The 25,736-nt window shown below is 40.2% G+C and overlaps 1 protein-coding gene across 3 annotated transcripts; it reads left to right on the forward strand.

Moving 5' to 3' along the window:
* Positions 1–2,759: 2,759 nt before the first annotated feature.
* Positions 2,760–25,426, forward strand: kansl1l (KAT8 regulatory NSL complex subunit 1-like). 3 transcript variants are annotated; one of them, XM_084362151.1, is made up of 16 exons: positions 2,760–2,993; positions 4,723–5,833; positions 10,368–10,515; positions 11,328–11,480; positions 12,543–12,646; positions 13,227–13,401; positions 15,742–15,922; positions 17,885–18,016; positions 19,486–19,632; positions 19,782–19,882; positions 20,454–20,566; positions 20,968–21,040; positions 21,134–21,246; positions 21,510–21,633; positions 23,427–23,674; positions 24,909–25,426. In XM_084362151.1, exons 2-15 carry the CDS (start codon positions 4,770–4,772, stop codon positions 23,646–23,648), a joined length of 2,850 nt encoding a protein of 949 aa, XP_084218277.1. In that variant the 5' UTR covers positions 2,760–2,993; positions 4,723–4,769; the 3' UTR covers positions 23,649–23,674; positions 24,909–25,426. The 3 variants fall into 3 exon arrangements, with proteins under 3 accessions (XP_084218277.1, XP_084218278.1, XP_084218279.1); XM_084362152.1 differs by having other exon boundaries at positions 10,371–10,515; XM_084362153.1 differs by having other exon boundaries at positions 10,374–10,515.
* The last annotated feature ends 310 nt before the right edge of the window (positions 25,427–25,736 follow it).

Genomic DNA, 25,736 nt, shown 5'->3' on the forward strand with positions numbered 1-25,736 from the left:
CTCTGGTGGTCTTTTACTCTACGAACACTCTCGACTTTAAAGCCTTGACAATCTCAAATATTGTGTTTGTCTGGAGTTTGTCTCCTAGTATGACCTCCTCTGTTTGGCTGAACTTCCTCTACTACACCCAGATTGTACCTGCACAGAGAGCCCTCTCCAAATGGATCAAGAAGAATATCAAACCCATCATCTACAACATTTGGTTTGTTGAGAAAATACTTTGTTTGTTTGCTACGGGCCTTTGGCTTTTTGATTATGTTGATTCGCTTCATTTTGGTTTTCATACCTTCACTGACAATTCAACAGTGAATGAGTCGCTATCTGTTCAAATGCCTCCCACTGAACCGCAGAGAAATGTGTTTGCCATTGCATTTCTCACATTAAAGGTCTACTTTATGTTTTGCCTATGTGTTATGGTGATGTCTAGCGGTTCTACTGTAGTCTACCTGTTCAAACACATGCATCGTATGGCCGCAAATGGACAGCCCTTGACCTGTCCACGGGTCAAAAGTCAGGTGAGGGTCGCCATCACTGGCCTCCTGCAGGGAGCCTTGTACATGTTCTGTTCTATATGGACAGCGCACAACTATTTTACTACGTATAATTCAGGCTATTCAATAATCGATTTCACTGTGATCAACATGTACATGATGGGCAGTATGTTCAACCTGGGAGTTGGTCAGGGTGTGTTCAGGCAGAGAGCAGCAAACATCTGGCTCAAAACGGTTCAGTGGTGCAAAGCGTCTAAAGTACAACAGTCAGAGCAAGAGGGATGATCGATGAGCCTGCTGTGATAAATCTATATAACGTAGATGCAAGCTGTCCCTGAAGTGTAGAATATTAATGCAGCAACTCAGAGACAATAATTGCTTTTTATGTTTCAAAGGTAAAAAAAATTGCTTTTGACCATCAATTCTGGGGTATCTTAAAACCAGGAACACCGAGATAGAAGTTCTGTACGTTTTCTGTAAATACAAACCATGAAAATGTTGTTGAATTCAGTACATTTTTAGTGTCATAATGTGTCCTCATGTAAACTTTACTTTCTTGCAACAAAATTGAGGGTTGTATGGATTTTTCTCATGTTATTTAAAGGATAAGTTCACCCCAAAATGAAAATTCAGTCATTATCTACTCACCCTCATGCCGATGGAAAGACGGGTGAAGTTTTGTGGTCCAAAAAAAATTTCTGGAACATTTGAAGTAGTTTAGGACTATTAAAAGTGAAAAAAACAACAGAAATAAATAAATAAATAAATAAATGAATAAAAAATGAATAAGATGGTTATATACAGCTAACCTGGGGCAATCTAAGAGGCACAGAGATCCCAAATCGATTTGAAAAGAAGTTATATGTGCCCTAACACTTTTAGATGAGCAGCTACAGTGAAGATTTGGGCTTTAAAAAGGATGTAAATAACATCCGTTCAAATCACTCTGGGGACTCGAGCCGTCAGGAGACTCGGATTACGCTGGATGAGCTGTACGGAGCCATTTTATGTCTTGTTTTTGGTTTTAAAACAAGTCCCCATGTAGTTCAGTTGTTTAGGAGAATGCCGCAACACTGTTTTGCTGTGAAGATCCAGAAATGTTTTGTGGACTACGAAACTTCACTTGACTTGACTTTTCATCCGCAGGGGAGTAAGTAGATGTTCACTGAATTTGTATTGTCTTTTCCTTTAAGCCTTTTTTGCATTTACTCATATAAAATGTTTGTGATAAAGGTCCTATTTACACCAATCAAGTTATCTTATACTGTATACATTTGAGTGATGATGATATCTTGATAGGTATATATTGTGTTTTCAACTCTGTGAATGCTTGATTTCTGCTTTTCTAATGCATCATTCAGAAGTCAGTAAATGGAAAACTGTCAATTTCAACTTATATATTCAAATGACAAAACTTATTTGTTCAATTATGATTTTCCTGATTTCTTCTTCTTTTTGTAAATCTCATGGCTAAGCTTGTTGTTTACTTTTCACCATAAATATGTGTGTGAACATTAATCACTTGTTTGCTGCACACTTCTCCTCATGATTTGTAGTTAAACTTATTTCTGTGTTGCTTCTGTATCCTTAAAAAAATCCTCCTTTTGTAGAAGTCTACATATTTTTCTCGTCTGCATCGTATCTGACTGCAGCTGTGCAAAAAAAAAAAAAAAAGCACTTGTATGTTCTTACCCTTAGCAATTAAATCACAGCACTTATGTACTTAAGGTATCCTTGATAAATAGCGGGCTTGAAAATTGTTTCTATTTTTTCATTCATAGTTTATCGACAGTGATATGTTGTGGTTTATTTCTTGTGACAAATGTACTTATTGTAAGTCGCTTTAGACAAAAGCGTCTGCTAAATGCCCTAAATGTAAATGTAAATGTAAATGTAATGATTCCTGAAAACTTTTTGAATTTTCAAATGCTCACGTAATGAGGAGACATAAAAGAAGAAAAGAATGAATTTGGAAATCAATTTTTTCTGACAATTACAAAATCAGTATCTCATGATCAAATCATAATTTAAAGATATGCCCTTTATATTACAATACAATACAACACACACACACACACACACACACAGACACACACACACACACACACACACACACACACACACACACACACACACACACACACACACACGTTTTGTTGGTTTGTTTGTTGATGGTCAATTGATGTTTTTTTTACTGTGAGTGCTCACAAATCTGAGTTTCTGAGAGGGTCGTGAAGGCGTCATGAGGCTGGTCCAGCCCTCCTCCTGCCTCAGATGCGTTCACTCCGCTCGGCAGTTGATGAGTGAAGCTGAAGGAGGAGAGGTGCCAGTTAGAAGGAGAGGAGGATAAAAGTAAATGTCACCGTCGGATAGTCGGCTGAATAGACACATCTTTTACAGAAGGATTGGCAAAAGGGGGGGAAAAAAAGATTTAACCACATAACCAGCCGTAAATCTTCCTGGAATAAACGATGTTCAGTCAGCGGTTCACCTCCTGGTCAGGTGAGTAACGTTTCGACATGGAGACTTCACTGAGTGTTAACGGACGTTATTTAGCTAATATTTACTCGGTTCAAGTGACTGATTGTCCGGTCGTTGTTAATGTGAAACTAACCTGTGATTTATCACCTTGTTTCCTGGCTCCTACTTTTGTTGTTTTGGTACCTTATCGTTTCACATCACTTCCATTATCAAGGCAGTTAGTTGGCGTTAGTTAGTTAGCTAGCTAGTTAGTCCGTTAGTTTGGTAACTTACACGTTACAACTAGCTAGTGGAGGCAAAACAGAGGCCAGCCAGGGTAAATCCAAAATAAGATGTTCAGCAGGAGTGTAATGAGGGATTTATGTTCATGTCAAAATAAAGTGGACAAGGTGAAGAGATAAGTTAACGATAATTCACCAGTTCGTTAACCATTAATGCGTCATCGTAAGACAGCTGACGTTAATGTAACGTTACAGTTTCTTGGCTGCAGTTTCAGTGTCTGTTTCTCCTGTCATTAACTCATTGTGGTTTGTCTGCACTGCTTCTATCCACACTACTCAGACATAGTGAGGGACATGGGTGCATGTGTGCATGTGCTTGGACGCAAATATATTTACAAAACACAAAATAAGAATTCAGATATGTCACAGAATAAAATATCCCAATATTCTTAACTAATTTTGAATAGTGTGTGGTCCCAGTATTAAGTATTCCTAGACTGTATGGTGACACTTTCTAATAACCATCATTGATAAATGGTTAATCCATGGTTAATTAAACTTTAGTTAATAGTTATTTCACTGTGAACAACAATGAAATATGTATTAAACATTTATTAAGTATTTGTTTCTTGTAAATTTACAACTGATGTCTATAAACTTTGACAGTCGCCTATTTAATGGTTTATAAAGAATTTCATATGAACCTGACTGATATATTGGTTGGCTGATATTATTACATATTAGCACAGATATATAGTTATTGATCATAATGCAGTCAATGATGCTTGGGATCATTTATTATTATTTTAAAAAAAGTGAAGTTTACTGTTTCAGTGCACGGATGTCATTTTAGACAATAAGGGTTATTGTTACATTACAAAATATATCCTGTGTCTGTTACATGTCTTTGTCATAAGTGATTGGTAATCATATTTAAGGGATTGTGTGTTTATTGGCCAATATATAGATAGTGGATTTTTTTTACTTCCTACTATCCGTATCGTCATCGATCCCAAAAACATATCGGTCGGGCTCTACATTTCACTGTTTGTTAAGAGCTAGTTAAATGCTAGTTATTGTTAAGTGTTACTGACTGTATTTGTGTAGAGTTGTGCTTAAATTCTGCTAGGAATCCAGTTTTATTTTTTAAGGGATTATTTTGCATCAGCAGGGGAAGTTACTAACTAGCTAGCTCTGCAACAATTCATTATTTTCATAATTCATTAATCTGTCTATCATTTTCTCAATTAATCATTTAGTTGTGTCGTCCTTGAAAATGTTAAACGTAAAAAAAAGATATTGATCACTTTTATGTAAAAGCCCAAGATGAAGTCCTTGATGTCATGTTTTGTCCACAACCCAAAGACATTCAGTTTACTGTCATAGAGAAGAAAAGGAACCAGAAAATATTCACATTGGAAAAGCTGAAATCAGAAAACGTGTATGTGTCACTCAACAAATATTCAGTTATCTAAATGTTGGCGATTCATTTAAAGAAGCTCTTTTACCCATGTGTTTTTTGCTGTCAGGTGATTTTCCCTTGGCGACCTAGAGCATTAGTAGTTTTGAAAGTGGCATGGCCCCAGCTTTGACCAGAACCCTTAAAGATGGCCATGGGATCCACCTGTCGTCACCTCCTGCGTCTGTCAGAATGGACACTGATTTTGAGTCTCAGTTGAGATCGACGGATGATGCTGACCTCCAGAAGATGTGGCTGAACCTGTCCTTGTGCCCCCCTCTGGACTCCTTTCTCCCTGCGAGCCCCCTGGATATCCCTGCCAACCCTGTGTTTTCCCCGTGTCCCCAGGTGTCTGCCAGCCAGCGTGACACGGTGCTACTCCCCAGCTCTGCTACCCTCCCCGGCCTCCTTTCTTTCGGTGAAGGCCTGAGAGATTCTCATCAGGTGGCCTCTGTCTTCCCAGGTGTACCAGACATGTTTTTAGTCACTGTCCCTGAACACAATAGCCAAGTGGCTCGTCTGCTGCATGGACGCAGTGCTGCTCCTGAATGTGGGCCAGATGGTGGTGATGTGCATCACTCCCCTCTTACCCTCACCATTGCTCCTCCTTTATATTGCAACAGGGAGGTAAATTACCAGGACTTCACTCCTGTCTACTCTTCTATATTGACACAGGAAAACGTGGACAGAATTGGCTGCCCTCCTCTATCTTCAGTACAGCTTTGTAGCAGCAGAGTTAACTCTGACCAGCCGGTTTCCAGAGTTGTCTTGGAGGAGGCCGTGAAGGAGCAGCTCTCCAGCCAGGCAGGGCTGCACAGCCGAGCTCAGAGGCTGCAGAGGAGACTGCAAGCCCTGCTAGGAGAGCACGCTTTGCTACACTGCCAGCAGCAGCTGGAGGGGCTGAAAAGGCACTGCCAACATGGATTTCTCTCTCTCGACAGCTCAGACCCCATACACCCTGATATACTACCTCCACAAGTGGGCCATAAACCCCATTTTCCTCAGCTGGACTCGTCCACAGCCTCATCTTCTTTTATGGAGCTCACAGAGTTCAGCCACTCCAACCAGTCAGTGTTGAGAGGCCTGCTGGAGGCTTTGGACTCTGAGGCCACAGCCAGCAGCAGCTCAGACGAAGAAGAAGAGGAGCAGAAGATTCACAGCAGAATCAAGACTCTCCCTGTGTGAGTATCCACAACGATAAATTAACCTGACTGATAAATTGTATTTTTACTGTCATCAAGATGTAAACATACATGATAGAGATATGGCAAAAAGACTACCTGAAATGCAATGAGCCCTGGATACATGGACCATGCATTCACACCAATCAGATGAAGCTTTGTCGATGTGCGATCAATAATGCCATATTGCCAAAACATCTTCCGTAAAATTACACATTGATGCCTTCTATTCTTATGGTTATTACTCGCGTACACCAATTTTCCCCAAAATGCGATAATTTTAAGCCTCTGGTGTGACGGTTTACCATTTCCCATCTGACGTGGGAGCGCCGGGCTTTAAAGCCAATTTGACATAGTGGCCAAACTGTGCAATTACAGCGTCACATGATGCACACAGTGAAAGAAGCTGCTGTAAAAACGCTGCATAAATGTTTTTGAGGGTCACAACCCCTATGGAAAGAAATTTGGTCCGCAAACATTTGGAAAGTCTAGAAGAGCTGCACCATTACGTTGTTTTATTCCCATTCACGTTAGCGATAGCACTCTTTAGGCTGCACAATGTGTTGCAGAAGATCCGGGTACTGTAAGTTTACACCCAAGTCAAACTTTTTATTGGCTTCATGCGCCACTGAGCAGCTTTCATAGGAATGAACGGGGCTCAGATCCATGGTGTCACAATATTCAACATCTCATCGCACATTACAGATCTTCCTCATATTGTGCTAGCCTAATGTCTGCAAACTAATCAACAAGACTATGATTCTATGAAGGCTGCTTCTAGAGAAAGAAGGTTTAGCACTCAAAGTTGATCAGAAAACAATGTTTCACAACACATTATAGGTATTATTGATATATACTGTAGTTCAAATATGATGCGAAGCTGTTGATAACCTGATTTGTTGATGGCCGTAACCGACAGACTTGTTTACAAACTTGTGTAGTGGCTTTTATAACACATTTTCCACGAATATACCATGGAAGAGTTAGTTTCCTTTTTACAAGCAAACTATAAGACCTCTCCCTTCTGTCTTGAGTTGTAGGCTGCCTTGAAATTGAGGTCTGTTTCTCATTTCTAACTCTGTGAATTTTAAAGGGCCACAGTGTGTATGCGGCTCTCACAGCTGGTGATTACAGCTAAATAAACAAACTCCAAAGGAGAGACTTTAGAAATCCCCTCAACCGCGTATTTTCCACGTATCAAGACGAGGTGAATCATATCGCTTCACGCGGGGTCACACAGTTATCAGCTCGTGTTGAAGAAAACAAAACCATTTCACTGTACTCTTGCTGCCAAATGATTTGTTGTGCTTTGCTGGGATTTGGTTGCCAGAAGCCAGCTGTGGTGCTGGCCTTGTTTTAATTCAGACAAGTGAGGAGAACACAGAGGTGGACTGTCACTCCAGGCAACCTTTCAGTTCAGGACAATAAAGACTGCAAACACACTGAGGGAAATAGTCGAAAAGAGCTACAAATATGGTGTCAATTGGAGGGAATTTAATTAAGTTTATGTGAGATTACGACCAAGGATGACACAAGAAATCCAAGACTTATTTCAGGATGACGGTATGTGTTTTGGAAAGTCAGCTTTCCACAGCTCCTCCTCTGTGTGAGACACATATTTTACTTGGCCTTTGGCGAAGTTTACAGTGTGGTTATAATGAGTGCAAGTCCTGTCCTCCCAGCTGTGGAGAGTGTGATGACATTTTTTCGCCATGCACACACACACACACGTTCCCTTTCCATGCTGCAGTCATAACACATTCAGCAGACTCGCCAGCTCTCTTTACCCACGGGCTAGGAAATAAACACAAGACATGCCAGAGAGCCTGTAACGTGCCAGCCATTCTGTGCCATCGTGCTCCTCCTCCTCTTGCTAGATAAAATACTTTATAAGTGTGTGCCGCTGTGTGTAGTTTAGGTGGGCGGTGCTGCTGTACAGTACTTGCGTCCTTGCTCGTATTGCCCCTGGGGAGGAAAGAAGATGGAATGATTGTGTGTTGTGACATCCTGTAAGCAGTTTTGTGGTGCTCACGGGCCACAGGAAAGAATCAACTTACAGAAGACTGTGCACAAACCACACAAAAATTTGAATTTTTCACATATTTTACCAATTTTGGTAATATCTTTGCATTGCTGTGGTAAGTATTGTCCACAAATAAATATATTAATGGTAAACATTGCAGGATTAATACAGGGAAGACGAGCAATTGGACTTAGTTGAGCTATGTGAAACCCCTGACAAACAACCACAACAACAAATGTATTTTCTGTGGAGAAAATAATCGTTTTTTGTTTCCCTCTCTGGCAGTAGAGATTGACAGAGGAAAGAGAGGAGGAGAGGAAACATTGCAGAGAGAGAGCAAGAAAAAGAGAAAGTCCTTGATATCTGTCTCAGGGTGCTTGTTCACCTTTTCACCCTGAAAGAAGCATTTATCTTTAGGAGATGTAAGGGAAATGTAAAATGTCAAGCTTGGACAGACCATGGGTTGACAGTAACATTGTGCAGGAATTTAAGCTCTCAGTCAGATGGGTATACTACTTATTTGCTTCAGATCATTAAATGTTACAAAAATACAATCAAAATTGATCATAGTCATTTGGAAATTAGGTTATTTTGAGTGAGATTTGAGCTGTTTAGATGGTCAGTTTAATTCTTTTTAGTGTCATCCTAGGTTATTACACTTCCTAGTCAAAAGTGTGGTGACATCAGTGTTGGGACAGGAGGGGTAACATCCTGGTTTTGGCTTTAGTCCACTTAAACCTTTCTTATTGGGCTTAAGTTATGTCTGGTTTTAGTGCAGTGCTGTGTATTTCTTCAGTTAGATTTGGTTCTTCAGCACTTCTGTTTACGTCAATAGTCCCTGAATCAGTGCAATAAACAGGAGCCTTTTACCGAACTGGGGCATCTTTATTTGCACTGAGAACAGGAATGAGAAAGAGTCTTTTGTAAGTGTGTGCGTGTGTGTTTTTATTTGGCCAGCTTCAGTCATCTTGGAAGTGTCAGCTTGCCTTTTGTTCGAGTCAGTTGAACAATGCTCTGTGCTTGGTCAGTAAACCTCCCCTGGGGAGTGTTTATGGTAGGTTCCTCCTTGAGGAGGATATGTCCTTGCTGGAGTAGGTACGGGTCGTTACCCTTGCTTTAGAAATTGTGGAAATAGCTGGCCTTTAACATCTTGTAACACAGTGACATGGTTTAACTTTTAATTTGTTTTAACATTGATCATTTTCTGCGCTGGCAGCTGTCCTTCACACCTCCAGCTGTTGCTCATTTTCAGTTTCCAGTGTGTCTGTAATTTTAAAAGCGCAGTGTGGGAGGATTCGTGAAAGGCTGCGCGTTGGAAAGTTTCAGTGGAGGACACACCCAAAAGCCTTTAATGCCTCTGCACAAGCCAAGAAACACTACTCCAATGGGAGGATTCGTAACCTCAGAACTACATGCTGGGGCTGGCCTTTTATCCAACCAGGATTTGGCCTTTGAAAACTCAGACTTTCGCTCTGTGCTGCTAGATGTCTTGAAAAAAATGTAAATATGTAGTTTGCAAACTTGCCGTGAAACAGGTGGTAGAAAGCAACCTCTCCTCCCCTGTCTTCTCCTCATGACTCGCCTACTGCTTGGCAAATATTCCAGGAATTTTCTCATTATACAGTTGGAGAGAGCTGCAGCATGGCCAGGTCTGGCTATTGTCTCTGGAGGAAAGACAGTGCTGATTCCTTAACAAACACAAGTTGAGTGAAAAAGCAGTCATTAGCCAATCAAATAATGAATCAATAAATAAACAACCTCATAATACCAAAAGGTACTGTTGTGAAATACTCTGTGTGTGGCTGCTTGCAGACTGGCCTAACCTTTCTCTGTCCTGCATCAGAGTGTGTGAGGTGGGGGAGTCCCCTCCTGTCCTAGCCAAGGTCCAAGAGCACTGCCATGGCAACTATTGCCCTGCTGAAGCCAGCCAAGCGCACACACACACACACACACACACACACACACACACACACACACACACACACACACACACACACACACTCACAGAAGATAAATGCTAACTGAACAGGCTTGTGCCATGGTAACATACTATAGAAACAAACCACACAAATCAGCTGTATTCTGTGGCCTGGATAAGCTTTTGTGTCCCCCCTTGATGCTGTTAGGATGCTAAAGAATTTACACATGGCAACATGGCTGTGTAAAATAGGTCATATGATGAGAGTGCTGCAGTATAAATGTGTGAAATGATAAATGGTTTGGTCTGTTTGTGCTCTCTTTGTCCTTTAATATGTTCGTTTTCTCTCTGGTGACACATTTTCCTGCCAATTATTCTCATATGCTGACCTCTATGTGCACTCCCAGTGGTCAATTACTGGATTTTATGACTGTGTTGAATATCTGGAAGTATTTACCGCATTCATGACCAAATTCCAAGGCATTCAGAATTATCTTCTTGTGAGGTCGTAGCAGGGTTTTGAAGCTTTTTATGTAACACTATTAGGTCTAACTGTTCTTCTCTGTCATTTATCACCCTGTTCCTCCTGCCTGCAGCAGCAGCAGCAGCTGTGGATGGCAGTGGCTGGAAGAGAGAGCGGAGCTGGGCAGCAGATGGAGCTGGTTGAAGCTGCGTCTGGCTGAGCTGGAGGGGAGGATACAACAACTGGTGGAGCTCCACAAGCACATCCGCTCCACCAAGGTAAGACAAAAGTCCTCTGTAACCGCCTCAACCCCCAGCTGACATAATGTACCAACTGGCAGCCAGAGAAGGTCAGGACATGATACTTGATACAAGTCAGTTTTCTGTGAAGAGAATGTACAGAGCCTGCCAACTTTTGCTAGTGAGTAGCACTTTAGCTAAAGTATTTTACAGAAAGGTAAGAAAAGTTCACCACTGTAGAAGTCACATTTTAAAGCTGCACTAAAGTGAAGAGTTCCCCCCCGAGAGGACCACACAATCATATCCACTGCTTGGTAACTCTGTTTTGTCTCATACTGTGAATTTTTGCAACGAATAAACGCATTGATCTCAGTGTGCAAGTTTTTGTTCTGTGCTTTTCGCAACACAAGCTGAGTACCATCTAGTTTCATTATGTTAGAGAGAGGGCAGACATCTCTACAGACAATTTCATGGCAACTCACATAAAAACAATGTAGATGGATAAATAGCACTACAGGTAAGAGGAAAAGGATGTACTGTATGTTTGATTTTGGGGTAAACTGTCCCTTTAAGCAACGCAATCAGCTTTCATGGACTGCTAGTAAGATAAAAAAATTGCATGAATATAAACATGTTATATATCTATCAATAGATAAGCCTCAATTTATTTTGTCTTGTCTTTTTACCTTTAAGTCATAATCCTTGTGAGTAATACATCTTGGAAATGTCCGTATTCGTTGCAGTGATCCCAAAAAAATAAAAATATAAATAGTCCATATATTTTAATTCAGGCGGACAACCCCCCACACAGAGGTTGAGTGTTAAAAATGTCGTGTGTGTGTGTCTCTAAGGGCGGTGTGGTGCTTGCAGAGTCCCAGCCACTGACAGACAGGCAGATTCAGCAGACCCTGCTGAGAGAGATGGCGGGGTTGTCCTGCACAGCTTCGGATGCCGACACTGAACCCTGCAGTCCTGCACGCCTCCTGCACAACATAGAGAGACAGGTAGGAAGGAGCAACTAAAACAAACACAAATGCACACACATACATACACACAATACTGGGTGTATGAAGAGTCTGGAATCGAGGAGAAGAGTCATCTACAACTCAATAGACCATGTCAGGATAATTTCCTTTAAATCCGTGAGCCTGTCAGGCTGCTGTCTATAAAAGCACAGGAGGTTGTGAATCTGTAATGTTATATCCCAGCCCCAGGTTGAGAGGATTAAACTAATTAATTATGGTATGCATGCTGTTCCTGTGTGTTATTATGCTAAATTCCTGCTGCTTTATGAAGCCTGCGGGTATTTAATCAACTCAAAGGGAAAGACCTTATTCCTGCTTCCAGCTGTAGAGGGTGAGACAGCGCTGAGAGTCGTCTGTTCAACTAACACAGCACAGACTGTCTTAAAGTCTGTGTCAGCATTAAAAGCTGTAGCGAGAGGTGTGTTTGAATCTGTGGTGGTTTAATGTGTACTGTACATCTTTTGCGGAAACATTGTCTCAGCAGTAGGACTCCAAATCACGATTATTTTAATTAGCGATTAAGCTGCCGATTATTTTCAAGATGAATCAATTAATTGTAATTAATTCATATTCTGTCTGCCCCTTGGCTATCGCTATCAATAAAGGCAAAAAAAAGGAAAGAAAAAGTAATAGTTTTATAATATTTGTCAACTCAATTTCATCATCGTCAGCAGGCAGATACTCATGAACAATGTTGAGCCAAAATGAGGACAAAATTAGCTTTCCACTCTTGATATGTAGTCAGACATTGAATGTAGTTATATGCTGTTTAAAGTCAGTGCTGTGGTTGAAAGCACATCAAGCTCTGCAGTGAAGCAGCTGACTGAATCTTAAATAATCAATAATCATTAAAAGTCAGTCATCCTAAGAGCAAAAGTAGGAAAATAAGGCAAAAAAAAGTACCATGAATAGCAGAGAGGTATGAATGACATAATCTCATCTCATTACTCTCACTGTTACTAAATAGACGGATTGTATTTCACACTTGAGTTTAATTTGTCGCTTGTAAGATGTGTTACGTGGCTGGTGTCTTCATTGCAGAGTGCTCAGCTCAGCCAGATTGTCAACAGTCTGATGACTCCTCTCAGCTTTTCACCGCTCTCAAAACCACCACACACCTGGAAGGGCAAGAGGGCCTTCACAAGGTAGAGAACACACACGCACAAATCTGACACTGTAACTATCTAAACATGGCAGTGGGAGACTTGGTCACACCTACAATAACAGATTCTGCAATTTTCTTCTGTTGTGGTGAAATCATAAAGACATGAATAGATTTAACGGATGAAAGATCAGACGAGTAAGTTAAAGCAAACACTTTAGCTGTGTTTACAATAACAATAGATCTAACATGAAATACAAAAGAGAGAAACTTGTACTGATAGAGGTGTGTCCAAGTTGTCTAAGGTATCCAGTTTAAAAGCATTCTGCTTGTTTTTGTAATGTAACACGTTGAAACAGCCTGGTTGGCCCCGCCATCTGGCCACACTTGAATCATCCCTTCATCTCTTTCCTTCCTGATGCCTTTTTAACTTTCTCCGTCTGGCTGTAAAGATAAAAGTGATAAAGATAAAAACATTCTGCTTGTTTATGCGTGTAACAAGAGGGATATAAGTAGATAAGACCAGCAACAACTTGAAAACCTTGCTTTTTTTAGTGCATGTGGGCTCACCATGAGTCATATCCCTGACATTTCCATGACCTCATCTGATCTCATCCCCGCAGTGGTCAGACAGGACATGATGCCTTTGTGCCTGGGAGCTCTAAGAGGAGGAGACTGGGGAGCAGGAGACTCTTCAAAGCTGATGTGTCATGTGTGTGCGCCCGGACCCGACCCCTGGTCACCTACCACAAGCCCAAACTGTTCTCTCTCAGCACCTACAACCCCCGCAGTGCACAGGTAGGCCACATGCAGTCTCCTCCATTTGCCAGGCTGTCCATCATGCACAATCTGTATGACATTCACATGTGACACAGCCCTGGACACTTCTTAAGAGGATTATGCCTTTTAATTTGCAATATGTCCAGTTGGTATTATTACTTATTTTCACCTCAATTTTATCTAAATCCTGCTCTGTGCTTCTGAAATAATTCAGTTTCCCCACCGGGATTCATTAATGACTATTCATTAGTGCTGTCCATGTCCCCACACAGTGTAGGTTGGTGTAGATAATGGATAGATGCTAAGATACAGCAGTCACATTTAAAATTTTCCCCCTTTCGATTCTGAGGATGTGACAGTAAAAAAGACAGTAATGCACTGTGTCTAATTTATTTCAATACAATGCAACACTCTCCTAATTGAGATGCATTTTGGGTTTTATAATAATGAATGAAAGGCAGATGACAGTGTGTAAACATGTAGAAGTCATAAAACATATTCATTAAGTTAGTTAATTAAAATTATCCATGTCATCAAAGCAGTTGCTCTTATTCAGGCCTCAGTGGTGGAATGCTGTATCACTAAAATAGTTCCTCAAATTAAACAGGAATTAATGTTTAAAGCCAGACACCTGCTTTTAATTAAACAATCTCTTGGATTTGCTTCAGATGAACAAGTGCATGTGGTTGTTTTAAAGCTCTAACCTTTATTTAGCCAGAGGACAGTACACAGTCTGTTAGTGTTTGTACTGCCAATAAAGTGTGTGTGTGTGTGTGTGTGTGTGTGTGTGTGTGTGTGTGTGTGTGTGTGTGTGTGTGTGTGTGTGTGTGTGTGTGTGTGTGTGTGTGTGCGTGTCTCAAGTGGTTGGCAATGTAATTCTAGTAATAAGTAATAAGAATTTAAGCCCCATCATTGTCCAGTTATATACAGTATCAGATATACAAAGAACAAAAGGCGAATTTCGTTTAACAAAAGCTGAATAATCCAAAAACCAAGAAGAGCAAACAGCATAATACAAAGTAGCAACACAAACATGCTAAAACAAAGTACAACCAAAAGCAAAGTTCAAATCAGGAAAAAAAAGCAAGGAACAAAGCAAGAAAAACTCAAAACCAGAAACATACCACGAGGAGAAACTGGGAGACACAGGAAGAGTCTTAAATTAATAAAACAGGTGAATCACACAGGATGAACTGACAAAGACAGCAGGGAGAACACAGGCCTAAATCCAAACAAAACTAACGAGGGGATGAGGTGCAGGAGGAGTGAGGCGGAGAAACACAGGTGAATGGAAAAACACTAGAAACAGGGAAAACACTAGAAATAGGGAAGTGGCTGACGGGCTGGAAAAGCTGAAAATCACTGGGAGGAGGGAGAGGCTAATGAGGGAAAGCAGACTGGTGAGGACCACAAGAAAACAGTAGGGAAAACAGGACACTGGAAAAGGGCCAAAGAAAACACAAAGCCAGAAAACACATATAAAACACACACACACAATAAACCCAAAATGGCAGGACCATGACGGCATTTAACTGCTAAAGAGACACTTATTTTTCTCAGCTATTGTTAGAGAACAAAACAAAGCTAAATGGAGAGTGTAATACTGTTGTGAACCTGCTGGGTGTGTAAACAGTTAACTGATTGTTACCATGTTTGCCATGAAGGCTTTATACAATAATAATGTTATAATTTTGTGTTTGCAACTTGTCCTGTTACCTCAATGAGGCAAAATAAATCAGAAATACAGTCTTAATATCGCATATTTTAATCTCGATTCAACAAGCCGTGACAGGTTGACTTATCAAGCGCTAATGTTACTTTTTCCTCTATCAATTGAGAGTTGTTTGGTCTATAAAACATCAGAAAATGGTGAAAAATGTTAATCAGTGTTTCCCAAAACTAAGATGATTCCCTCAAATCTCTTGTGTTGTCCACAACTCAAATATATTCAAAATGTAGCTCTAAAGTAGATCTTATCTCTTAGTAGCTTATATACAAATATATAAACCTGATATAAGCTTCACTTCTCATGTTTGACAAACCATTAAAGTTTCACCATTTTGCTGAACACTACTGTTCTAGCAAAAAGCCAAGAGTAACTGTAGGTATTATAATAAGAAGCAGCACCGAGCAGCCGCCATTGTGATGTTGGCAGATGACTAAGAAAGCCCTTTAACAACTTAATGATTTTAATCAGTGTGCTTAAGCAGAGAGCAGCTCCCTTCAAACGTTATGACTCATACTTTAACAAAAACCCACAAGGAAGCTGAGTTAATGCTGTAGTTCAATATTCTCTATCGACCAATTGGCATCATGTGCAAAATAACTCTCTCTCTCTCTCTCTCTCTTGATCTTCAGGACTCTGGGACGTCCATGTCTACTCTCTTCTCTTCTCTTTCATCGTCCTCCTGTTCATGTTGGTCATCTTGTGATCCTGTAGTCCTGTGCTCTGATCCTGACTGCAGCTCCAGCTCCAGTAGGGCCCTGTCCTCCAGAACCCCCGGCTCTTCACCTCACCCTTTGTTGTCTCTTTCATTTGGTAGGAGAAACTTTTACATAGCAACATAAACTTGACAATACAGAGCAAAGTTTTTTTTCGTAATGTTGTTTCATCCACTGTTTTCTGAAAGGTACAGTTCTTGGCTTCATATTTGACATGGAAGACCTTTTCTGAGGTGCAACTCACACCTCCCATGCTGGGTCATTTGCCAGTTGATGTCTGTAGCATACTGACTGGATGTGCCACACTATGTCAGATACCCTGCTTGGTCTGTTGTGTTAAAGGGTAACTTAGGTATTTTCAACTTGGACCCTGTTTTTCCATGATTTTATGTCTAAGTGATTAATGGGGAAAACAATACTTGAAATTTGTCCATTACTGAGCGAGACCGCCGCAGGTGGCAGCTGCTGTAATGTATTACCTGCAGGCAATTGTGCACCATCAAAGTCTGTCCACTTGAAGTGCTTGTTTTTGCTACTGATAGCCTCAGATTGTCTGGCAACATTATGGAAAGGATCCCTTCTTAGATAGACTTTTTTGTTGAAGGTCCACTTTGTAACGGTTCCCAACTTGTCAATTACTAATGCCATGGAAATGGCGGCTGACCCGACCCACAATTACCAAAGTGTGGATATTTGACGATTTGGGAATGAGACTCAAAAATCAACTTTCTCATAAATTGGGCTTTTAAAGGGGCACAATGTAGTTTTGGAGAAGAAATTCAAACTCACAATTTTAATATTTACAATATTAATGGAAATAATAATAAATAATAAAGATAACAAACTACTATACAAAATATTTATTTTTTCATAAGTGAATAAACAAGCTGTTCTCAGAGGAAAATAAGGTCCCCTGAACACTGTTTGAAGCTAGAAAGGTGGCAGGGTCCGCCAAATATAGGCAAAGTAAAACAGCATGAAATTGTGTTATCCTTTAAGGTCAGTTTGTTTATTCAGTTTATTCAGTCATGAAAACAAAAAGAGTTTATTTAGTTTGTTTAGGCATAAAAAAAAATCAGTCAGTGAAGTTTCTGTTCTGATTAAAATTTCTTCTCCGAAACTGCATAGTGCAGCTTTAAAGTCTAAGATATTGTTGTTAAAACCAGTAAAAGTCAGTTGCCAATTCCACCAGACTCCATTTGGAGAAACAGTTATTTTATCGTTGTAAAACACACTTCATTCAAACAATATAAAACTCACCAAAACTATGTTAGATGTGAAAATATTTTGAAGAGGAGCGAGAGGGAGGACAAACACCAGAGGAGCAGCGTTACCCTTCAAATACAACAATGAGGTAATAAAAAAGGCACAAGTGAGAGCGATAGAAGAGAGAGTACATGAGGAGACACAAAGAAGGCAGATTGGAAACTGATGAAGACGTCACTCACCCACCTCTCTGTCGATCTCCTGTCAGCTTGAATGATCTCACTCTCCTTTTGTCAATAGCAGAAGAAGAAGACAGTCTGTCAAGTAAACGTCACCTAAAATAACAGTCTGGTACATGGAAACTAACTCTTATCACACCTTATCATAGCTTAAATAGAGATGGATTACATAAACGGTGAAAGCAAGCAGGAGATGGAGAATAATGACTAATGATGTCATTAGCTGGTTGTCCATTGTAAGAATAGAGAGCACAGGCACAACAACACAAATCATGTACTGTATTATTGATATAAAAGGTGGTTTGTAGGCATCATTACAATAATTTCAGTCCCTCGTTCCTTCATTACCTCTTTCTCGCTCCTTCTTTTCTCCCAATGAAAACTGCTGAATTTCTGTTTGAAACTGGCAACTGGGAATTAGAACAGTGGAGTATCCTGTTGCTGTTTTGCTGCTGCCAGTGGGACAGCTTGCATAGAAAAACAACAGATGTGGGTGCTTTTACACTGCCGGTGTGTGATTGCATGCTTGTGCTGATGAATATTGTAGATTGCTGTAGAAAATCTTGTGTTTCGTTTGACCACAAGCTTAAAATTGTGTTGTCATCTTCTTCCAGACACTCCTCTGTCACATCACTTAAAGACGGCCGGGGCCAGAGAAGAATGGTCCCTGAAGCCTTTGGTTATCAATGTCCAACCATCCAGTGCAGCATGCTACAACAGACGCAGCTCCACACCGCTGCATAACAGTAAGATCCTGCCCTTTAGTATTGATTACATACCCTGTTATGTTGCCTGGTGCTCTCATCTCTTACAGCACATTGCTCTCTTTCGCTTTACGCGTACTTCACTAAGTAACATTTCACGTTGCCACAGCTTAGCACATTTGCGGTGCTTTGTACTGCCTTACTGAGCAATATGCTTAATTGCTGCCTATGAGCAGAGTGGATGTCATAGTGAACGGATGAGACAGATGACCAGTTCTACTGGAAGCGCCAGGCGACCAATGAAATGCAGTGTTACTTAAAAACAGTACAGGATTTTTTTTTGTTTTGACATTGTAATTTTTTTAGGAAGATTTAAATACACAATTCAGTAGTCCTTGCTAGACATATTGATGCAGAGATGTCACACATTGTATCTTTATAAAGCCTTCTATACTTGACATTGTTCTAAATAATAATGTATGAATAATTATAATTAACTGACAATTCATTGTGTTTAGACAATTCTCCTGGTTGATTGCATTCAGTAAAAGGAAACACAACCACTGTGAATATAAAAATAAAATGGCTGCTTCAGAGTCGACCGCTGTGTCTGCTTGTTATCTCCCTGTCCACCATGATAAGTGATTCCTCAGATACCCCACTGGGTCTGTATGAAGCTTCCAGCCGAGCAGTAGATGGAGGTGAAATCATCTGGGATCTCACCGATGCCAATACATGTCGTGGCATATTAGCCTGAATCTAATGAATGATCATACATCTGGAAGCTCCTGTTTCCGGGCTTTAAGTGGCTCTTACTCGCATGAATGTCCACAATGTAGACTGATGAGCCAAAACAATCTACGACTGGTTGATTATAGAAGTTTTTCCTTTTTATTGAGGGACTACACACTGTGTTAAACAAACCAGTGAGGGGATGAAAGAGACAAGAAGCGATGTAGTGAGAGAGTACAGGAAGAGACACAAAGGAGGCAGATTGGAAAATGATGAAGACGTCACTCACCCACCCCTCTGTCGATCTCCTGTCAGCTTGAATGATCTTAATCTCCTTTTGTCAATAGCAGCAGAGGAAGACAGTCTGTCAAGTAGACGTCACGTAAAATAATAGTCTGGTGCATGGAAACTAACTCTTATCACAGCTTATCATAGTTTAAATAGAGTGGATTACATAAACAGTGATAGCAAGCAGGAAATGGACAATATGGGCAAATGACATGGAGAATAATGACTAATGTTGTCATGAGCTTTTTTTTTTTGTGTGAGAATAAAGAGCAAACTCACACAATTATGTACTAATATACTATACTAAATAAAGCTGGTGAACCAGGAGCAGGAAGCTGAGAGGCAGTCACCCGCCAGGACTAATGGTTCAGGATTGGCTTTTGTACACTTTAACCAAAGCGTAAAATCCTACAGGAACTCAAGGGCAGATTGGGATTAAGAGGAAATTCCTGTGGTGTGTTAACTTAGCTTGTGTGTGTGTTTTATTATAGGTCATAAATACAAGCGGCGTGCGAGGCATCATAAAAGCAGAGTTATGGTTCTGTCACCGATCGGGATGGCAGGCACTGCTCAGACTCGACACAGGAGAGCCAATCAGCGGAAAAGGAAGAGAAGACGCATCCACAGGCTGATAGAAGGTGTGTCTAAGAAAGTGTGTGTTCCAGGTTTATCTTTTGTAAACCTGAGAAGCAGAGCCATCTCAAATTTATATTTAATTTATGAAAAATAAACTGCTGATTGGATCAATCAGACCCCGATGAAACGTATGTGTGTGTGTTATACTCAGAGGAAGAAGATGTTCTGTACCAGCTCTGTGACACAGAGGACAGTTCAGATGAAGTGCTTGAGGACAGCTACACACAGATTACAAGCAAGCGGGCCTCACAGGTAACACACACACACACAGTTTTGAACTTATGAACAATGTACTTGTGATGCCTTGTGTAATGCCCAAACTCAGTACAGTAGTTATGTAAATAGCACCCATACCAGTAGTACTTGAGCAAGTCTTGAGTAAATGTACGTAGTTACATTGTATCACTTACCTTACCTAACCTTACCCTCATTCAAACCTCTACCATGAAAACTGTGTCTTAACCTCTCATCAGTCTTTTAGTGATGTAAGAAATACAGTGTGCTTACTTTTCAAACATTCCATCAGCCTCAAGGGCTCTCAAGGTCCGAAAAAATTGTTTTTTCCAGATATGCCGAGTTCAGCCCTAGAATACAGATTTTTTTTAGCGAGAGTGAAGTGATATTTCAAATTAAATACACTCCTACAACATAAATTCGAAAGGATCTCTTGACATGCATACGAGTTAAATGTCACAAGCTGGTCTGTCCTCAGTTTAGGAAACCTCTGTGATACAAAACGACTCTGAATGTGTGAACACTTCTGAGTAATTGGTGTTAGCTGTCATGTTGCTCCCAGTTTAACTTGCCCCACATTTCCTTGCAGCGGTTTGTGCGCAAACGCCAGGGAGTGAGCGAGTACAACATTGACAACATTGTCATCCCCATGACAGCAGCTAAAGTGGAAAAGCTGCAGTACAAAGACATCCTGACGCCCAGGTATGGAACAGAACTGACTCTGAAGGAGTTGTGTGAAGTCTCAAGGTCCTGGTTTTGTACAGTGTGTTGCCCTGATAGAGTTTCTAATTAAACTAATGGACTAACAGGGCATGAAAATGGCTGTTAGTTTTAATTTATCACTCTCTTTAAAAGTCCTTTAATTCTGTCTCTGGTGCAACCAGAGTAAAGTGAAGACGAGCTACAAAGTTAGTGCGACCAGTTTTGATTTTGTCGATCCACTGATAATTTAAGGATTTATGCCAGATTTATTTTGTCCTGCAAGAGTGTTAAATGCATGTCTGAATTATAACATGACTGTAACAAAAAGAATAAAAGAAAAATTAAACTGAAAGAAACTGTGCATACTGTCCACTGTTATTGTCTGTCATCTTTCTTTCCAGGTGGCGGCTGGTTGACACCTCACCTCTGGTAAACAGCGAGGCAGAGAAGGTGGAGGACAGTGAGGAGGGGCAGGTAGTGTCTCATCCTTTCGGACATAAGCTTCTTATTGTCATCTGTGAAAAAAAAAAAAATCTTTGTGTGTGTGTGTGCGTGCCTGTTTTTCAGGTGGAGGATCTCACCGATGAAGTCTTTGCCCGGAGACACCTGGCCCTAGAACAGAGTGAGAAAATGCGCTGGGGATCCTGGGGGACGAGAAAATGCTGCAGGCGTCCTAAAAGGTGAAAAGACACACAGACATACAAAAATACACACACAGCCTCACCAAAATTCAAGGTGAACTACAGACGTCAGATTGGGAAGAATATATTCTTAAACTTCCGAAATGTCAGGCCCTGTTTGTCATATTTCCTGCGTTCATCAGAATATGTTAACAAAGAGATGCATTTGACAACTGCATTAAATCCAAATCTTGGTGTGAAAGTGGAGTGTTGAGTTATGTCCCTGTGAAGTTTCATGGGGTGTGTTTGTTTTTTCTCTCCAGATCTGGCAGCAGGTTGTCAGGCAGTGGGGGCGGGATGTGCACATCAGGAGAGGAGAGCTCTGTGGAATTGTTGAGTTGTGCTCAGCTGGATACTGATGAACAGCAAAGCTCGGAGGAGTGGCTGGTAAGATCAAAAGCACCACAGCTGAAAAGCTGAATCTCCCATACAGACTCTGAATATATGAGCGGGATGATCCATGAGCCAGAGGAGGGAACGTCGCTGACTGACACAATGCATTTTTCCACTGGGTATAATGTTATAGAATATTATAACTGTCTCCAACATCATGAGCAAATGTCACATGGTGTCTGTATGCACATAATTTAAAGGAGTATAAAGTATTAACCAATGACAAACATAATAACACATTACAGGAAGTCTGTGAAGTCTCCAGTGATGTTTTTGAGTTAATTTCTCTAATTGGTTGAGAATCCTTTAAATTGACGGTTTTGCTGACTTGCTTACTTTGGTCAGTGTTTTCACGCTGATGCCAACTGGTGGCTTGTGAAATGGGTTTTGCACTGAAGCGAAGGCCGTTTTCTCCTCTTGGATCACCACCATTAAAATCAAACAATAATTAGTATATTGCTGCTTTCAAATGCGGCTGTATTTATCATGGTCATGGAGTCCATATGAACAAGGTATTCACTTCCTCAGACGTTGAAATTTTGTATACGCTCTGTTTTCACGGCTTGTGTTTGCTGCCATATAGTTTTCCTTTCTAATTTTGGAAAATATCCAGGTAAAATGTTGATATTCCCAATCGCCTCATCTTTTTTTATCCCTTTGCATATCCTGTATCATGCTACGTGCTCGTTATCTTGCTAAATTATTAGCCTCTGTGTCATGTAAACGCCGTTGCCCAGCGGCAGTGTTCTCATGATTGAACTACTTGAAATCCATGCTGATCATGTACACGACTTCCAATGTAGTATCCACAAGCTCAGGAGTATAATTTGAAGGCTGCAAATGGTCGGAGTATTTTTATTTGGATCTGTATCATATTGTACTCACTCATAGATACCCGCCACATGAATATACAAGTTGTTTCATCAAGATCCATGCATTATTCAGTTTCATGTGCAGTTTCACAGAAATCCATTCAGTTTTTTTTTGGATAATTCTGCTGACACTGGTGAAAATATAACCTCCTCACCCAGAGAGGTAAAATAAGTTCACTGAAAGACTAAGAAAAACAAGGAAATTTTTTTTTTCTTTCCTTAGTCACCGAAAGAGCAGATTGAGAAGTATACTGCCTATAAATGGTAATTTTTCACCTCAATCGCTGAAGGATATTTTCCCTAACATTCCAGCTAAAGATAAGGCTGTGGTATTTCTGCTTCAGAAAAGAGAAGAGGAGTATAGAGTGGTGAAATTGGGTCGCAGACTAATCAGCACTCTTTCCCAGTCATATTGTGTGAGTTATAAAGCGGAGATGGCTCCTTGAGAGCCTCAACAGATACTTGTCTCCACTTTGCTGCAGTTGCATGATTGCTCTGGACCACTTTGCTTTGATTGGAGAAGGAATGAGTTGCCACTAAACCAGACTGTCCTAATCAACCTTTTCCACACCACAAATATCCCCTACTTCACTCAGCACTCCAGCAACCATACGAAACCCGATTTTACCACAACAGGCATTAGAATTATGCACACCTATGATACAAAGTCTAAATGCAAAGAAGGTACTGATATGGGAAGAACAATTATCAGGTTTTTGGGCTTATTTAACAATTGAATGTGCTGCACATTCTGTTTGAAGTTGATTTATTTTTAATCAACTTTAAGCCTCATTAAATATTGATTCATTGATAAATATGTTACATTCTCATCCTTGTGTCCATAGAAAGTGATTTCTACAATATAGAGCTTATAGATCCACTCAGTTACATTACATCCCCTCTGTCCTCCGGCAGCCTCAAACACCCTGGGAGCCACGAGTGTTTCCTCTGGACGAGCATGAAGAAGAAGCCCTGCTCTCTAATAACCAAGAAAAAGTCTCATCAGGGTGGTCGGAGTGCAGTCGTGCCTCCACCACGTCAAAGAACTCCAACTCCCATCTCTCCCCAGCTCGGTCCTCTGGTACTACACTGCCCTCTGGCGGACAAATCAAGAGCAGAACACCCGATGGCAGCTGAGAGAGCAGTGCCTTACTTTTTTACATGTAAGTTTGGAGATACAGTTAACTTCCTGTTTCCATTTCATGGAATGAAAAAATGGAAATGCTTCAAAATCGTACTTAAGTACAATACTTGAGTAAATGTACTTCGTTACATTCCATCACTGTTCACAGATGTGCTAGAAAACAGGAGGCTACTACATACAATACAATTATTTCCATCTCTGCTTTAAAAGTGAAGAAACACTAAAGGGACAGGCCAAAACTGCACAATTGGGATGAAATCTTTCTAATCTGGCAACACTGAGCATAAGATTGTGCTTTTGCAGATTTTCTTCAAATTCTGAATGTGTTGATTCATTTGGCAAATTTGTAGTGAACAAATGTATTTTGTCTACTAAAAGTAATTTAACAAGTCAGTTACAAAGCATTTGTTAACAAGACAGTGAGCAAATTTACAGTTATTTGGTCATGTGTTCCTTCAGATGAATAATTTATAGTCATTTATTTAAAATATTCATGAAAAATAGAAATTCCAGCAAAATTGAATAAAAACAGATGTGTCTCATTCAGTATAGCAAGACATTTTGGCATTGATTTCGAGTCAATGGGTCAAATGACCTGGAAGCTATTGAAAATAATCGGCAAAACGTGTCCCTATGCGAAGTGAATGGGATGGATCAGAGGTGAAATTGGCCAACATTGTTCCTCCAGGAGTGTTTAGGAGCTATTTTCGGGCCATATGGAGTCCTCTGGCACCTATTTGTATGGACGTTTTTTTGATCACATAGTTGGATCTAGGGTTAGGGTTAGAGGCAGAAAACTGACTTTGGTCAGTGACCGAGGGTTAGGGTTAGGTTTAGAGGCAGATAATTGAAGTCGGTCAGTGGTCTGAATCCATCCGATTTTGGGTTAAATGACCTGGAAGCTATTGAAAAAAATGGCCGATGTTTTCATGAAAAATTATGATTTTTCTTTAAATATCTGTGCATTCATTCATCTTTCCAATAAGTAATCCTGACCACAAAAGATGTACTGATGCGTAATGGATTTCTGCTCCCAGTTTTCGGGACACACAGTACATTTTAATTGATTGATTGATGCCGTAGTCATCAACAAAGGCTTACTTCAGTCACTTCATTCTGAGTATGGTAATTTAGGTAATTTAGGTAATTTAGGAAGTGAGCAGATCTCAATCAAATGTGGAGAGGCAACATGGGAGTGTTTTTGGAAGTTATGTCAGTTAAATTAATTGATAATTGTGTTCTTTCTTCTCCAGATTTCATCACATCTGGGACCACGGCGGGAAAATACGCCCTGAGAAGTTTAATTGGAATACTTCATACACTCCATAACTACAGTGATTTGAATTTTAACTTCTTAATACTTTGAAGCAAAAGTATATATTTAGTGAGTATTGTAATATGTGTCACAATAGTTTGAACCGGCTACTGTAGCTTCTTGTACACGTTCAGGTTTTAATACAAAAGAGGTACTGTATGTAAAGAAATATGTACCAGCACAGCCCCACTGTAGTCTCAGGTTTGTATACTGTTTGTAGTTGTCACATGCTATTTATTTACACAGTTGTCTTAAAAAGTCTCCATAGAAGACTTAAGTGCGTATATATATTTATGTAACTTTTCTTTGTATTAATACGTATGTGTGCTTTTGGATGTTGTGATTTTTTGTCTTGTTGATGCTTTCATTTCGCTGTATATTTTTTATGAAGAAAGAACAACTGTTAGTAAATATTTACATTAATAAACACACTCAAGTGGTGGGTGTCATACTTTGTGAGCTGGTAAGTTTTATGATGGCTGATTCATATGATAACATCTGTGGCTTACAGTAAAGGACATTTGATCATTTCAAATCTAAAAGGAAAAACATTGAATGATAAATCAACACATCAGGTTTCCAAAAATGTAAGAATGAAAAAGGAAATATCTGAACTATAGCATGCTTGAAATAGCACAGGTCAAGACACAGATAATCTAAAACCATAACAGTTCACACAATTATGATTTTATGTTCCTTTAGACGGGCGACAATGCTAAAAATAGTCACATTAAGTGAAGCATCTAATCCATCAGAAGCTCTATCG

Source organism: Pagrus pagrus (genome assembly GCF_965226575.1).
Source record: "Pagrus pagrus genome assembly, chromosome: 9".
In the NCBI taxonomy this organism is placed as follows: domain Eukaryota; kingdom Metazoa; phylum Chordata; class Actinopteri; order Spariformes; family Sparidae; genus Pagrus; species Pagrus pagrus.